The sequence below is a fragment of the Electrophorus electricus genome, chromosome 15 (assembly GCF_013358815.1).
Source record: "Electrophorus electricus isolate fEleEle1 chromosome 15, fEleEle1.pri, whole genome shotgun sequence".
NCBI lineage: Eukaryota > Metazoa > Chordata > Actinopteri > Gymnotiformes > Gymnotidae > Electrophorus > Electrophorus electricus.
Genome location: NC_049549.1, coordinates 16,517,069 through 16,533,370, shown reverse-complemented (window position 1 = coordinate 16,533,370; position 16,302 = coordinate 16,517,069). Strand labels below are relative to the sequence as shown.

General features: G+C 41.5%; 2 protein-coding genes across 5 annotated transcripts in view; both read right to left on the bottom strand.

Annotated features, from left to right (window-relative positions):
- Positions 1-1,209: 1,209 nt before the first annotated feature.
- Positions 1,210-14,968, bottom strand: scn3b (sodium channel, voltage-gated, type III, beta). 4 transcript variants are annotated; one of them, XM_027013656.2, is made up of 8 exons: positions 10,509-11,523; positions 10,287-10,406; positions 9,802-9,894; positions 8,257-8,420; positions 7,212-7,437; positions 4,727-4,865; positions 3,421-3,511; positions 1,210-2,739 (listed from the first exon to the last, which is right to left on the bottom strand). In XM_027013656.2, exons 3-7 carry the CDS (start codon positions 9,854-9,856, stop codon positions 3,448-3,450), a joined length of 648 nt encoding a protein of 215 aa, XP_026869457.1. In that variant the 5' UTR covers positions 9,857-9,894; positions 10,287-10,406; positions 10,509-11,523; the 3' UTR covers positions 1,210-2,739; positions 3,421-3,447. The 4 variants fall into 4 exon arrangements, with proteins under 4 accessions (XP_026869457.1, XP_026869458.1, XP_026869456.1 ...); XM_027013657.2 differs by lacking the exons at positions 10,287-10,406; positions 10,509-11,523 and adding an exon at positions 14,600-14,968; XM_027013655.2 differs by having other exon boundaries at positions 10,287-11,523.
- The window catches only part of LOC113579608, a 38,166-nt gene continuing 33,936 nt past the window's right edge, over positions 12,073-16,302 (bottom strand). The window contains exon 100 of the mRNA XM_035533965.1: positions 12,073-16,273. Within this exon, the coding sequence (XP_035389858.1) occupies positions 16,061-16,273 (213 nt within the window). The 3' untranslated portion in view covers positions 12,073-16,060. The remainder of the gene's footprint in view (positions 16,274-16,302) is intronic.

The following is a 16,302-nucleotide window of genomic DNA, read 5'->3' as shown; positions in this document are numbered from 1 at the left end:
ATGACTGCTTTCTACAGGAAACTAGATACCATAAGTAATTGCAAGCTGACCGATTTTGCCCATATTTAGGGTCCAAGCTATTTAGTGCTTTTAGTGCTTGGAATCCTTTTCTTTAAGTTTATCTTCTTGTTATTGTTTTTCTCCCTTAAAATGAATCGTGCAGGCCAAACCTATAGACAAACTTGGCCAATAGGTAGTAGTCCCTCCTGCTACTCAGGTGGCGCTACAGCGCATTCAAACGCCTTCCAATCCATAGCCCTACACCGTATGTTATGCAGATGAAATTCTATTTTTCCCCCGTCATTACGGGGAAAGACACAGCGTTTTCACAAAACATTCACAAATGTGAGTGTAACCAGACACAGCTGTAACTTTTACTGGAAGTTAATTCCATACATTAACATTAGTTCTATGGCATCCAAAACGTGCGGTGTGGTGCAATTTTAGACCATCATGAAAAACTCAGTCACCAGCTTTTCACATGATATGTAAACTGTTTTGTCTACATTTTAAAACCTTTAATGACTGGATGGAAGGAATGGAATATACAAGTCTCTACGTGTGTATGTCTATGTCTATACATTTTTAACTTAGCAAGCTCCTCAATCAAATTTCCAGTTCATAAAAACACTTTATTTCATTGTCACCTGACCTCAACCACCCTTTTCACAGGATGTTAATGAAATAGTGGACAAAGTCACAATGTCATGTGTGCATGGTGGGTGCTAGACAGTGCAAGACCATTCTAGCCTGAACAGAGATCACAGGATAATAAAGCACTCCGCTTTGGGCAGATCAGTTCTGTTTAAAGAAACTAGGATTAAATGATTATAACCAAACTCCTATTCCAAGTTGTGGTATATTGAGTGAGCTCATCAGTCAGGCTGCTCACTAACCCCTAAGAAGAATTTTAATGAACTTATTCTCTTGAACTTATTAGACTGTACTACCTTCTGACATGCTATGAGGGCGTCACTTAGCATGCTACATAATTTACCATCTTTGAGAGATTTGGACTAGCTAAATGGCAGATTTTTTTCTAGACCTGTGCAATGAAGTTTTAATGATGTGGAATCTCTTTGGTCTTAAAAATCAAGACTTAATCCCATCTGTTCACCATCTTAATCTCATGTGTTTCAGAAAACAGGAAGTGGAATCAGGTGAAACCAGACACAGTAAGTGTCAGAGCAGACAGACAGGAAGCCCAAGGACTTTTAGAATGCATTTAATTTCCTTAATAGTAGATGACAAGCTTAACAAACAAACAAACAAACAAACACACAGACACACTCACACACACACACACACACACACACACACACACACACACACACACACACACAATATATATATATATATATGGCTATTTTTGGCAGTTACATTTGTCCCAATATATTGGCAGCATCTTATAAAACAATGCAAAAGGCAACTGTTCCAAAGAGGAAAAAAGTACAAATAATAGCAGAGTTATTTTACACTGTCACAAACTGTAAAAGTAGATACCGACTGTAGGTAAACTAATGGCAGCAGTGCATTCAACAGTCATCTGACTTGATCAACCCCAGCACACAATGGTGTTGCCACTGACGACAGTGAAAACCTTACGCAGATTAAGTTATAGCATGTGAGTCTTGTAAAAAAAAAAAAAAAAAAAAAAAAAAAAAAGTCTATCTGAGACCAAATCCACATGTAAAAAGAACTGGATATAGGTGTAGAACTTGTAGATGTAGGCATAGCATAGTGCACAACTTATCCAACAGTCTGTAAGGTTAGCACTGAGTACAGAGTAGAGTATTCCATAGTCATCACAGAGTATTACTGAGCAGTCATTAATAACAGTGCATCATCACGGAGCATTATTGAGCAGTTATCAGTAACGATGCGTCATCACAGAGCATTATTGATCTATCAATCACAATAAGTGATATCAATATGATTACAGTGCATGTTAGAACTCCTGTTACATAAGATTGAATGGAACTACAACTACATATCCTTGGGGTGGCTTCTCTTAATATTTAGCCCACATACCTTCAAATGTTCAGGTTAAAATGGCTGAGCGACACGTCAGTTAAAAAAGCATATTACCATGACTGACATATAAGGTAACCATGGGTCTTTCACACACGAAACCACAGAGACCACAAACACACTACAGCAGATTACTCAACTCACTCTCAGAGACTCCGTCTGGTTAAGGTAGCCGGGCTGGATATGGACTCTCAACGCTGGGATGTACCAGCATTCCTTTATTTCATATATAAAATAGTGGATGAAAAGATGCCAGATTGTGTTTTTAAAAAATGATTTTTTTTTTTTTTATCAAAATAGTAAGAACATAGTGTACCAAAGGCCCAGAGGTCTGTCAAAGGGCACGATGGGCGTCAAACTTAGGCAAAGCAGTCTGCCTTCCTGGAAACAGGCAGTGTGGTAGCTTTTCCTTTCTGATTGCTGTTCTGAATGTTGTATTTCTTCTAAGGCAATAATTGAAAAAACACAAACATGACCTCGTCTTCATTTTAGGGTTAAAGGTGTGTAAAGCTTCTCTGAGAGAAAGAGAAATATAGAAAGAGAAGGGGTGGTTTATTAATCAGGAGGGAGTTTGCCTTCACACCACGTGACCGAGATGACAGGACTTTGTTTTGGCAGGTTTCCTGTTATCTCAGTGCATCTGTCAGGCTGGGCAGGATCAGGTCTCGCCTGCTTTTCAAGCCAATCACCAGAAGGAGTCATCAGTACCTGAAATAGAAAACACCGTCATTCAAAATCCCCTGCTCACACACAGTTAACTGGCTGCATCTCAGATATGCCACCACTAACTGGACTGAAGAAAAGACAGCCCTGCCTGCTATAACATCGTCTTCCCCTCCCCTACCGAGTTTACTGCATTTTCCATAAATCAACAGGGCAATTTGGAAATGGTCCATTCTGAGCATGTTTCTAGAATGTCGTAACCAGCTACAGATCGGTTTAACGGAGCACAGACCACAACACGCTCAGAAATGGCATTAAAGCAGAGCTCCAGACCTCTGAGCACCACAAACGGTCTTTCAGTAGGAATCTCTGTCAAACGTCCTACTGGCTGTTCCCACCCAGCACACAATTACCACACCACCGTGGCCTCTGGAACAACAACAGACCAGAGTTTCTGCAATGAACTAATATTCTGCTAGACTTCCCCTCTGCATCTGACTGCCCTCGGGGATAGCTTGTGTTAGTAAAAAGGCAGCGTTCACTGTTAGAACACGTGGTTGGAATGAGCAGGCATGAGGGGGATAGGAACAGATTTCAGGTCGTCAGCTCATGAGAACAAAGGTGCAGAGGAGAGGAACAGAGATAGGGAGGTGTGGTGGTTAGCCAAACACGATGAGAGGCCAGGGGTTAGGAGACATGACTGAGCGGTAGGTAAATTGAAAATACCGTATCGTGTGTGAGAGACAACCACTTTTATTCCATTACTGCAGGAGCCGGAGTCTCTTTATTCTCCGACGGAATGGCTAGGTAGTCTGTCCTGTAGACACATGGGTACAGAGAAAAAGGGAGACTAAGACTAGGTGGGGTCCTTATACAGGGCTCCGGTCAGGGCAAAATAACGACCCCCCAGCACTGCGTCATGGTGGATGATAATGAGCCCCACAGGCGCCTCATACCATGAGCGCTAGTGTCAAGCAAAATAAAGCAATCAAAGAAAACGATCATAGAAACACAGGGCTGAACAAAAACATCAAACAATGGCTGCGACCTGTCGAAAAGGTTACAGTTAAAAAAAAAAAAAAAGGTACACAATGTTCTGATATTGTGTCAAGGTTGAGAGAGGATGAATTTCACTACAGAATTTGATTAGCACACATCAGCCTGGAGGGGCTGGGGTGTAGGGTTTCATGTCTGATCTAAGTGACTGATATGATTAAGGTTCACTAATACAGCTGGAGCGCTATGGACAGATGCATTATTGTTGGACATCTGTGTGTGTGTGTGTATGTGTGTGTGTGTGTGTGTGTGTGTGTGTGCGCGCGCACGCGCTCACGTACATGCATTTGTGCATGTCTACATGAATTGGTAGTGTAGTGCTCTGTCGTGCAACAGCTCACTGACTTATTCAGATTTTTGAACTAACCCAGACTCATTCATTCATTCAGACTCACTGACTGATTAACAATTCATCAATACTGGTTGAACGTTCCAAAGATCTGACACCATCTATGTTTGTTTAGATTGCCAACTAGACTTTCATTAATCGTGCAACCAAACTTATGTTCTGGATGCTGTGTGTGCTAATTATGAGTTTTAACAATATGACTGCCTCAACATGGTAACTGAGTCAGTGTATACTGACTCTAAAGTCCTTTCTAATACTGTTGGCTGCTTTAAAAAAAAAAAGGACTACAAAGAGATGTTTATTGCATGTACTTGAAACTTCTCTTCCTATGGGCAAGATGTAGTGTGAACTTTTGATAACACAAACAGTGTAAAATTTATCACCCATGTCTCTGCAGTATTATCCTGCCATTTCACTCTGATTATAATTTTGTAACCTACCTGAACTCATGTACCCCTATTCTAATTACTGAGCTTAGATGCATTTTGTTATATGGGAGAGGAGTTCCTGACCTCATGTGTGAGGTGGACACTCACTCACTGTCCTGGGTTTGCCCGTCTGATCTATGTGAGATGGACACTCACTCACTGTCCTGGGTTTGCTCGTCTGATCTGTGTGGACACTCACGCACTGTCCTGGGTTTGCTCGTCTGATTTGGAGATCTTCCTATAGCAGTAGATCATTTCCACCAGCAGCCAGAAGGTGAGGAACACCAACAGCACGTACATCATGATCTCCGAGTACCATGCTGTGGAGTCAGTACTCGCTGACATACACACACACACATCACACACGACATGCGATACATTAGACTTTAGATATAGGTAAAAACACACTGTCACATATAGTGCTAAATATGTTCTATGGCTCTGAAATGCATTATGTTTTAAAGCTACAGGCAACAGATATGTCAGGTACACTGTGATTTTAAAGCTACAGGCAACAGATACGTCAGGTACACTGTGATTTTAAAGCTACAGGCAACAGATACGTCAGGTACACTGTGATTTTAAAGCTACAGGCAACAGATACGTCAGGTACACTGTGATTTTAAAGCTACAGGCAACAGATACGTCAGGTACACTGTGATTTTAAAGCTACAGGCAACAGATACGTCAGGTACACTGTGATTTTAAAGCTACAGGCAACAGATACGTCAGGTACACTGTGATTTTAAAGCTACAGGCAACAGATATGTCAGGTACACTGTGATTTTTTTCTGGGCATTTGCTAACAGAAAATCAGTGTGCTGTTCTGTGTTACTAGAAGGCCACCAGCACCTACATGTGCAGTATGTAACACTACATCCTATACACACGGCCTTGTCCTGCACTACATTACTGTTTCAGTGGCTCTAGGCGTTCTGTTATCTGAACACAAACCAGCAGGAACAGGTCCGTTAATCAAACAGGTCAAACTACCAGACCCCTGTAAAATGTTGAATTTTAGATGTAAAATTAAAACAAAATTTTAGATGGCTTGAAAAACCCAATGCCTTGAGTCATCTGATCAGAGTTTAATTTATATATGTAACTAATTATTTTAAGATATAAAATAATTATATCTTCAGTCATACAAATGACTGAAAGCAACTGGTTCAATCACAAACTGGTTTAATCACAAACTGATCTTCTCAAAGTGGCAATTTTTTTTTGGTGAGCTAAGACAACAATTAAATAAAGTATATGTTTTAAGATAATTAAATAAAGTATGTTTTAATATCATTGAATACAACAGTACCCATGTGACATTGTGAAACTAGACTGCTTGCCAATTTGAATTTTGACATTTAGATATTACATGACCAAAAAAAATCAGAGCAGAATGTTTTAATGAATTAACATGCATGATGGACAGCCTAACAGACCCTGAGAAATATATCACTGTAAACTGTTCACTGTCAACTGACATTTTTATTAAAAGTAATGAAATAATAACCAATATTTACAGGGCAGTAAGCAGTGCTAAGATGCTTGCAAGCATGAAATCTTTTTCAACAGTATGTTTGAATGTTTTGAAACAGTCTTGTATGTTTGAAAGTTTTTTGTGTGACACACACAAACACACACGCACGCACGCACAAAGATACACACATATAGTATTGAGATGAAACAAATCATCACAGTATGAGCAAACAGTGCGTAGGTGAGTGGTGAGCAGAACACAGCACAGAGCTTATAAGCCTTCACATTCATCAGTGCTACAGCCGTTCTGTCTACGTATGTTTTATGTGTGCAGTTATACCTCTCATGCTGGAAGATGGAGAGAAGCTGAGAATTGCTGTTTTAATGGCAAATCACAAGTAGTACAGTGCATGTGAAAAAGTTTTAAAAGGGTCTATATAATTGAGTTCATACTGGTTGCAGAAATACTGGTCAATTGATACTACCTTTTCATTTTAATATATTTGCCTTTTTTCAGGTTTAGGTATTATGGCCATACCAGCTATTGCACTGCACTCAACAGCATTACAAGCAAATGGCATGAAATGGAAAAGCCGTGTTCTACTCTTTGTGGCTGCTAATTAAATTATAGTTCCCAAACACCTAAATCCACAACTTAAATACCACTCAGTCTATTTCTATCTGTGCATCAAATAGGCCGTGGTAGAGACACAGATAGAGATAATCCATTGCGGTAGCATGAGTAAGTACAAACAAATATACATTCAGTAAAGTATATTCGATATTTGTGCATTCAGCAATTCCAATGCAGGCATCCATAGAATAGCATACAAGCCAGAATCTGTACTTTACCCCTTAAAACAGACACAGTAGTAACAGGATGGCTAGATAAAATTCATCGTACGCAGAAGGCATAGATAGTGATAAAAACAGAACAAAGCACACTATTACTCGAGCAACACAGACAATTTAAAGAGACAGAAGGGGCCGAGAGAAGCGTATTTACGGAAACGTCTAAGAGTGTGGTGACACGTAGACTTATCTAAGGTTAGAGATTAGGTCATCGAACACATCCATTAAAGATGAGACCAAAGCAGAGCAGTACACAACCAGAGAGTCTATGGGAACAGTGGGGGCGGGGTCAAATTTGGTCCGGGGCGGTCAGTGAGGGCGGGGTCAAATACAATCAGGGGGTGTGTCCTCCTTACCTTTCTCCTTCACCACCAGCTTGATCTCGACACGCTTCTCCATGGACGGTGTGTAGAGGTTAAAGGAGAACTGGCGGTGGACCACGCACTCGTACCGGCCGCTATCATTGAGCCTGATTTTGATGATGCTGATGGAGACGTCCTGCAGGTCCTTGCTGCCGTTCCACTGTAGCCGCCCCTTCCAGGGACCCTCGAGGTCCCGCGGTCTGCCATCGTACAGGAATATCTAATGCGCAGAGAGGAGGCATGCAGGTCAGGAGTGCACACCGATGGGTTCCATTACCCTCATGAACTCCAGGCTCAGTATTCAATTTTATCCATTAATCTTAAGGCATATTAATTCAATAACTAATATGAATTATTTAAGAGCTACGTCACAGAAACTAATTTGAAAGATATGTAGCTCTGAGGGAGACAAATATAGATAAGTATAGAACAACCAGTTTGTTACACAACTGCTACACAAACCTATAGCACATAGTAGTAAGGCACCGAATGTAGCTTTTGCTAGCAGGCTAGAAACAATGAAGCAAGAAAGGATCCTGATTTAAGACCATCAAATAAATTGGACCAACTGTTACTTAAAAAAACAAAAATCAAAACACAAGTCCATCTGGATGACAAGTCAGCCAGTGCAGCGATAAGCTGCTCCTGTTCCACACAGCAAAGACTACTAGGTGTTGATGTTTCAGTGTTACCTGTTCAGGAGATTTGCAGGCAAAACTGCAAAAATCAAGAGTCAAGCAATCAACAGTCAAATGATTCCAATGACAGTCCAGGATAGACATCAAATGTTTCAAGGTAATTTCTTACTTTTCGTACTCCACAATGACAATGAGTGACTATATTGAAGAGTGTGAGCTCCTACTAAAAACATTTAGTTTTGTCAAATATCGATTTATACCTTATTGTTTAGGGAACTGTAATGAAGTTTTCTATTTCAAATACTTATGGAAACACATTTTAAATAATACAATTGTTTCCAGCATGCAAAACACACAGTGTGTTAAAGGCGACAGCTTGCGGAGGTGCGTAGCGAGCTTACAGACTGCCGGTCATCGTCCGGGCCTGTGTAGTACCAGTTCACCCTGGTCTCAGCGCTGATTTCCTCCCGCTTCATACAGGAGACACAGGTCAGTTTCATCGGTCTTCCCAGCACCGCCTCTGTGTCTGAGACGGCGTCCACACACACTGGCCTGCATTCTCGCACTGCGCACAACGCAGAGGGGAACCACACACACACACATGCACACAGAGCGAGAGAGAGCGAGAGAGAGAGAAATGTACATGTTTACTGTTGGAACACATGTGTGGCACAAAGGCTAACCTTGTACCTTTACTTTAGAATGTTTATGCAAAAATTCCTAAATAATTTAATGAGAATGGTTCATTAAATCCCTCTCAGACAAACGGATTAACTAGTGCTACTGATAGCCACATCCTTTAAGAACACAGCATGTAATGTATGTAGCCTTAAGAATATTAAATGCTATTGGACATTTGCTTTTTTACTGTTAGCAGACTGGGAACCCTGTGACGGCTGATGCGCTGTCAGTCATCTGGTCCGTTGGCTGAGATCGCACCATGCGCCTAAGTGCCCAAGAGGCAGAGCTGGCACACATTCGCATCTTCCCTCTGCCAACACTTAGCCTCAATCCACTCATCCGCTAAGGAGGTCAATTAAATGGGAGGCAGGCTTCTGCCAAGGGAGATGAGGAGCATGACGGACATGATTTGCCGTCATGAGTGGGGATTCCAGAAAGAGTCAAACGTATTTGTGCTCATCAGCCTGCTCTCACACAGCCTGACTTAAGTCCAGATGGATAAGCACTTCACATAACACCGGGCACCGTAGCCTCTGTACTCCAATGAAAAAGGCCTAATTGTGTAATGCAGTGATGCTGTATTAACAAACATGGTGTGCGAGCCACAGCCATGACTGTAAAAGCAGCTTCAGCCATTGTTTGAAATGGAGGCTGTCTTATGTAATCCGCAGCCCCGAGCCGACACCATCAACATTCATCACACCTGCTTGTTTTTAACAGGCAGACAGGCAAGTGGGAGAACTGAACCTAACTGGCACACAGAACCACTCGACAAATTTGATTTTGACACATCATTTTGCCATCAGCAGGCCAGTTTCTGTGTGAACACAGAGGTAAAATGGCTTGTCCAGTCTAGGGTTACTTATTAATGTGCTGTCCTACTGCATGGACACTGTGGCATGCTGTACATACTAGCTGAGCCTTTCATGTGCACCAAATATGGTTTATCACTAGACATGTCTCATATGTTTAATTAAAGTGTTTTGTTCACTGGTAATGTAGAAACCTAAGCTACCTAATACTGTAAATCAAATCATTACCGTTCACACCTGCGTTTAAATAAGATACTTTTTAGAATACTTGTCCACAATTAAAATATTCCACAGTAGACTATTTTATTTTATTTTATTTTATTTTATTTTATTTTATTTTATTTATTTTAGAATTCAGTTAAAAGCATTTTTGCAAAGTACTAATTGTTTTATATTGTATCGTGTTTAAAGTGCTAATTTGTAGCCTACTTCACAAAGACTCAGACGACTTACCAGCAAATATCAGTAGTGAAAGGAAATGCAACAGAACCCTCGTTTGAGTTATCATGCTTCGAACAAGAGGGCGGCGTCTTGGGTTGCGTCTCCCTGTTTACAACGAAAGAAACACAGTTCGTGGTAAAAGTGTCATGCGAAACCTGTAATATAAAGCAACCAGCGGGTTGTGGCCCTGAGCGCTGAAGTTCTCCCGGTTTTAAGTGAAGTCATCAGTCACATTTCGCCCGCAGCCCTACGCGACTTCAGAACCATGGACAGCAACTAGCCAGCCTTAAAAATCGACTATTCATTCCGGAAAAAAACAAAAAAAAAACGTTTTCATACAGCAACAAGGCACGTAAATCATCAGGTTACACTGAAACATTCAACATGTTTTCGTCAGTGAGATGTAGAAAAGTTAAAGCGCAGGTCTTACTAAGATAGTAAAAAAAACAGTTCAGGAAATGCAAGTTTTTAAGAGGAAGTTTGAGATTTGATCCTACCGTGACAGACAGACTACATCTAGAAAAACGAGAATGAGCGCTGTATTTCCCTGGAAGGTTTCTTCATGGTAGCGATACTTGTTAATCGGAGCAACGCGGGTTTTCCGCCAACAAAACGACCTGTGGATTCCAACAAAGAAAAAAATTCTACAAGGAAATTTCCCTCAGAAACATAGATATATAATGCATCCACACTGAGATGGTTTACATATAATCACTGACAGCCAATGAATGACATTGCTTTCCCGTCGGTGCGAATAGTAAGGATGCCCTGGAAGCACCGTCTTTCTTTCTGGCTTTTCACTCGCTGTCCAGTTACCCTGCTCATGAATTTCCTCTCAAATGCGCATGCGCCAACGAACTAACCCAATTCTGCACGTAGACAAAGGTGATAGCGCACAATAAATGAAAATGCAGAGTCTCGGTGAGAGGGAGGTTTTAACAACGCATCTGTATCTAGGAACTGATATGAATCCTGACATAAACAATGAGATTTCTGGATTTTGGCTCTTGTTCAATTTTTCCAAATATTTTTGGATGACCGTCTTTTCTTGGAAGGAGATTTCTCTTTGCCATTTATTGATCGTTCGCGATGACGGACCATGCTAGATGTGTTAGACCATAAACGTCAAACGTTACACGTCTGACCACAGACTAGGGATGAAAATATGAACATGTATTCCTCGTCTCTCATCTTACGTCTTCAGTAGCATCCCCCATGCGCCGATGGACAATGCGAAGTCGCTCCTGATTAATAACGGAACGCTTTCAAACGTCTGTCAGCTCTAAAAGCAGGAACTGATTGTTCCAGCGTTCAAACCCACACAGTCCACCCTCTTAACCTGCGAGTGCGAGGAGAAGCAGCTCTACTGCAATTACAGTAATTATTATGAGTCACACCGAACAGAGTCTTGAATCAGAACCCAGACACAGTGAGTTTGGAGGATATGGACAATCGACAAATTGGGGCATATGCTCCAAATCTTTCAATAAAATGTCTTATTTTCTGTGTCTCAGGATGTCACACATGACCATTTCGCATACATACTAACACCCATGAAAATATTTACACAGTAACAGGGCTCCTAGAAATGTATAGTAGTCTTCATGTTCAGTTCTTTATAGATTAAACAGATTTGTCTTTATTTGCAAAGGCAGCTGACCTGACATTTACATTTACATTTACATTTACGGCATTTAGCAGACACTCTTATCCAGAGCGACTTACAAAAGTGCTTTGTCATTTATTCATAGAATACATCCTAGTACAGTACAGTAGGTTAGAATTAAACATACCAATGAAATAGAATACTGTAGAATACAGTGCAGAATACATAAGGTCTATCTTAAACAATGATAAGTGCTATAAACAATCAGTTCTAGAGTTTGTTAAGCAACATAAACAATGCCCTACAATAAGTATTAAATTAGTCAGTCAATATGGGAGCAGGGTCAGTTGTCTGATGAGGACACTAAAATAGCCACGAGATTTGTATTGTGAATGTCTAGTCCTTAATTGTCCTGAATCTCACCAAGATATTGATGCACAGGGAACCAAGAGGAGCCTTTTCCCTTTTATCCAAAGAACAACAGCAATCGTGTGCTTCTGAGAGAGCGGATCAATGGCAGTTGGCTGAAACTCAGACTAAAAATGGCAGGCCTGTTGGTTGCCATATCCACGAGATAGAGAAACCATGGCAACAGTGATGCAGAATGACAGGCTGCACTGAACAGCAGGATAGTGCCCTCGCCCAGGAGGGGATCAGGGAGCTGTACTCCTCTACTGGTGATCTCTACACATCTCTACACACAGCACACACAGCAGTCCACTGTCCATAGCAAACTAACCTTTTGCTCCTCACTGCAATTGGTCCCAACCCAAGGTTTAAAAAAAAAAACATAAAGCAAATATTTATTTTCTACAATGGTCAGGAAATATAAATGATTACCACTGCATATTAACAGCTCAGGTTACATTTATATTTATTATACCACCCCACTAAAATATAAAATAGATTATGGTGTACATTTGTAGATTGCATTTGTAGCTATTGTAAGACCAAAACAGTGCCATTTGTTCCTCACCATATAGTGAGTCAGGCATGTGGAGAGGATTTCCCTTAGGTGGGGTCGTGAACCCTTGGGAGAGCTTGGCTCGGCTGTGCGTTTCTGCCATCTGGGTGGGAGCAGAGAGTTCTCCCAAATAACCCAGGGCTACTCGTGTGCACGTAATGCATGTGATTTATTCATGCACTTCAGCGTCTTTGCTCCAAAATAGCCATACTTGCAGAAAGGTGTGCATAATTTGTATCCCAAAGAGTTGATATGTCTAAACCCTGAATGCAAGCTTCATGCTAAATTATCCACTTTGATTAACAATGCTCTTGTCTCTCCAGCACACAGGAGTCAGGTGATGGTAACCAACGCAGCACGCTGCTCCACCGCACCTCCCTGGATCAGTCACACTTTTGTCTTTGACTTATGAAAGGCTTGCTGGACTGGTACCTCAAGCAGACTACAAATGCTTATTACCATGCTGCACGGAGGTAAGTACTGCATATTTTAACTGTGGGTGTATTGTATTTTACAATAATGGTGAAGAACTTTTAATGTGCATATACAGTATTCTCCTGTAATCTACAGATGTGTAACACAATGGCCCTTTTAGACTGTATTCAAGTGAAGTGTGGCTGAAAGCATGAAGTTTTGATGTTTCTTCACCCTGTGTGTCCTCATAGACCTGCCATTTGTACCTCACGTTTGTGTAGGCATTTCAGATTTATGAGACTGACGTTTCCTTTCCTGCTGTTTAATGTCGGCAGCTGAGGCAGACCTGATGGATATGAATGGCATGCCACAGGTCAGGAGTGTCTGGTGATGCCCTCAGCCCAAGAGAAGAGTGCGTTCTCACCAGCGTCAGTCGTGAGGAAGTAGAAAAGCTTCCCAAGCACACATGACCAAGCGGTTTTGGGATGTTCTGGCCTTTGTGAATAAGGTAGATGAGGTTAACATTTTGTTTGGCTCTCTCTGCAAGGAGCAGTGATCAGGTCCGGCCAGTGTTGTTCTCCCTGCATAACGAATATGACCTGCACCAGCTGTTGAGCCTGGGTAGGACATGCCCGCTTTACAGACAAACAATACTGCTCCATTACGTAGCTGCCTGCCCTGACCACGATCTTCACCTGTAGCTTAAACTGTGAGGTGAAGAAAGCAAGAACAAACCATGACTCTGCCAAAGCCTGCAGCGGGTTGACCTCCTCACCTTCCATTTCAGGTATGAGCAGGGAGCTTCTCAGTTTAACGCTTAGAACTCCAGATGTTCCAGGACAATGTGCTACCGCCATTACTTTTAGCTAGCATTCTTATCCACTGTGATCGCAAACGCATGTTCCTCTGTTTCAGGCAAGCTAAAGACATCCAAACAAATACATTTCACAAGCACGTCAACTTCTAATATGCACTGAATAACAATAGATTTTATATCACAGCACTCTAGAACATAAAATTGATATAATTTCCATCATATTCTTTAATACGATTGTTGTTTATACAAATTGCAAACAAAAACAGCAAAAAACAGGACTGTGATGCTTTTTTCATCTATACTTCAAATAGGCATTTGGTTTAGGAGAGTGTAAACAACATGTGAAAAGAAAAAACTCAAATAAAAGAACAGATTTTAAGATGTCTATATGATCATTGATCATGAATTACTTACTGCAGCTGCCATGATTGTCTGTTTGCGTGGTAAATTAAAAAAAAAAGATTTTTATTGAACAGTAGTAGTATTTCAAATATCAGAACAGATGAAACTGCATAAATCCAACAGTTATCCAGTGGAACAGATTGCTTTGTCATGTATTCTGCAAGTTGTGTGGTATCTCCGTTATTCCGTACATACACAGAAGGATTATGATCCTGGGCTATTGCTCTTTTCCTCGTCCTCTGCAGCTTGGCAGCTGACCAGCACAAACTACCATCCAGTATTGAGTTACTCTCCAACATTATGTGTTTAATCAACAGACTCAAGGAAGAAACTCTGCTCCTAAAACAGGAAAGAATGAGCAGAACCCTACACGTATCTGGCAGTAACCCCCCTGGGATATACCCCACATACAACACATGTACTGAGACTGTTGTTCTGTGTATGTATTTGTACTGTTTATGAGATATGAGATGCACCTCCAAAGAAAGTTTGCTTGTATGTAGTACTACACTTACTGGGAGATCTTTCCAGACTTCCACTAGGTAAACCAATGCAGTTAAGTAAACATTCACTTTATGCAGTATGAATAATAAATTTAAACACTTACTAGAGTAGGGTTCCTTAATGGAAAGACTATTCCTTCTACAAAGGTCCCATAGCACCAACAAACCACTGACTGCTGCAGCAAACAGAAGTCGCCTGTGTGCTGCACCAGATCGAATTGTTTATGCAGTTTAAGCGTTGAACTCTCAGCTGTTCGTAAGGGAGAGAACCAGGACAGAAATAGCTATGACAACAGGGAGCACAGCCCCCTCAGCAGAAACACAGAATGCCAACCTGTAAACGCCTCAGTCTCCAAATGCCTCGTTAAACCGACAGCGAGGGCAAAAAGGCACAACGTCATGTGTGACATTCACGATAGCAGATGAAAGCTATGTTAAGTGGCTAGTTGGCCAGGCGCAGCACGCGCGATCGTTTTTACCGTTAATCTAATTGATAAGGGGCAAGATGGAAACCTAATCAGTCCACTGGCGACGCGGGTGGAGGGCGGGAGCTCCGGGGGGGAGGGGGGGGCGGTTACTCCAGCTAACAGTTCCCAATAGGCCGACTCTCTTTTGAGCGAATACTTTGGAAGTAGTCACCAATTAACAGGGCGCAATGCTGGGAAGGAGGCCACAGGTTTAGTGATGTGCGCGATCTGTTGAAGAGACATGTGGGTATAGATGGTAACCCTTAAAAGAAATAAATGGAGCATTGTGATAAAGGCTGGTTTTAGCATTTATCCCCCAAAGCCAGACAGAACTGGCGGGTCTTTTAAGACAGAGTTCATTAAAATAGTGGTTGATGATGTTGCTTGATTGGTTAACTGTCACCCTTAGGGAACCGGTTGAAAAATGAAGGCAATTTATATTGCAAAAACACAAAGTAAGCTTTTATCATCTTTATATCGGAGTGAACGGGCTTCCATTTCTATTAGGAAATAAAAAGAACCACCAATCATGAAAGACAAATTTAACTAAAGTATATGTATAATTAAAATAGAGAAACTTGTTAATTTCTTTGTAAGATTAATCAACAATATTTCAGCATAGTTGATACATGAACATAAGAGACACAAAATTGTAAATACAAAACTACATCGTTTACAAGTCCAGAAACTGTCAATAAATTAGGGGACATGGCCATAGTTTAGGAAACACTAAAGCAAAAGGTTTAATTGTCTTAAATTAAAAATGGTATTTACTTTATACTCAGATCATTATGATCAGTTGTTTTGATATTTCAGGATGGGTCAAAGGGTAAAAAGTAATATTTGTAAGCATTTTATTTTTTTCTTTAGGAGACCAGCTGAGGCCACCCTGTCTTTTCCCTCTGCACAGCTTGCAGGTGCTTACAGTGTTGTTTCCTCCTGGACCCTGGTCATCTGGGGGACTACTCAGTGCCTGGACCCTGGTCATCTGGGGGACTGCTCAGTGCCTGGACCCTGGACATCTGGGGGACTGCTCAGTGCCTGGACCCTGGACATCTCGGGGACTGCTCAGTGCCTGGACCCTGGACATCTGGGGGACTACTCAGTGCCTGGACCCTGGACATCTGCGCCACTGTTTAGCTGTGGGCTGGGAGACTGGCTGACTGGATGTGCTTGCTCTGTAGTTTGGGAGGGGCTGTCACCCTGACGCTCAGCTCTACGGACAGGGCTGAATTTAGACAGCCTCTCTCTCATCTCCTTCAGCTTCTGCTCGACTGTGTGCTGTTGAAGTTTCAACATCGACGCCTGCTCCTGGAGGGTAGAGAGACAGAGAGAGAGAG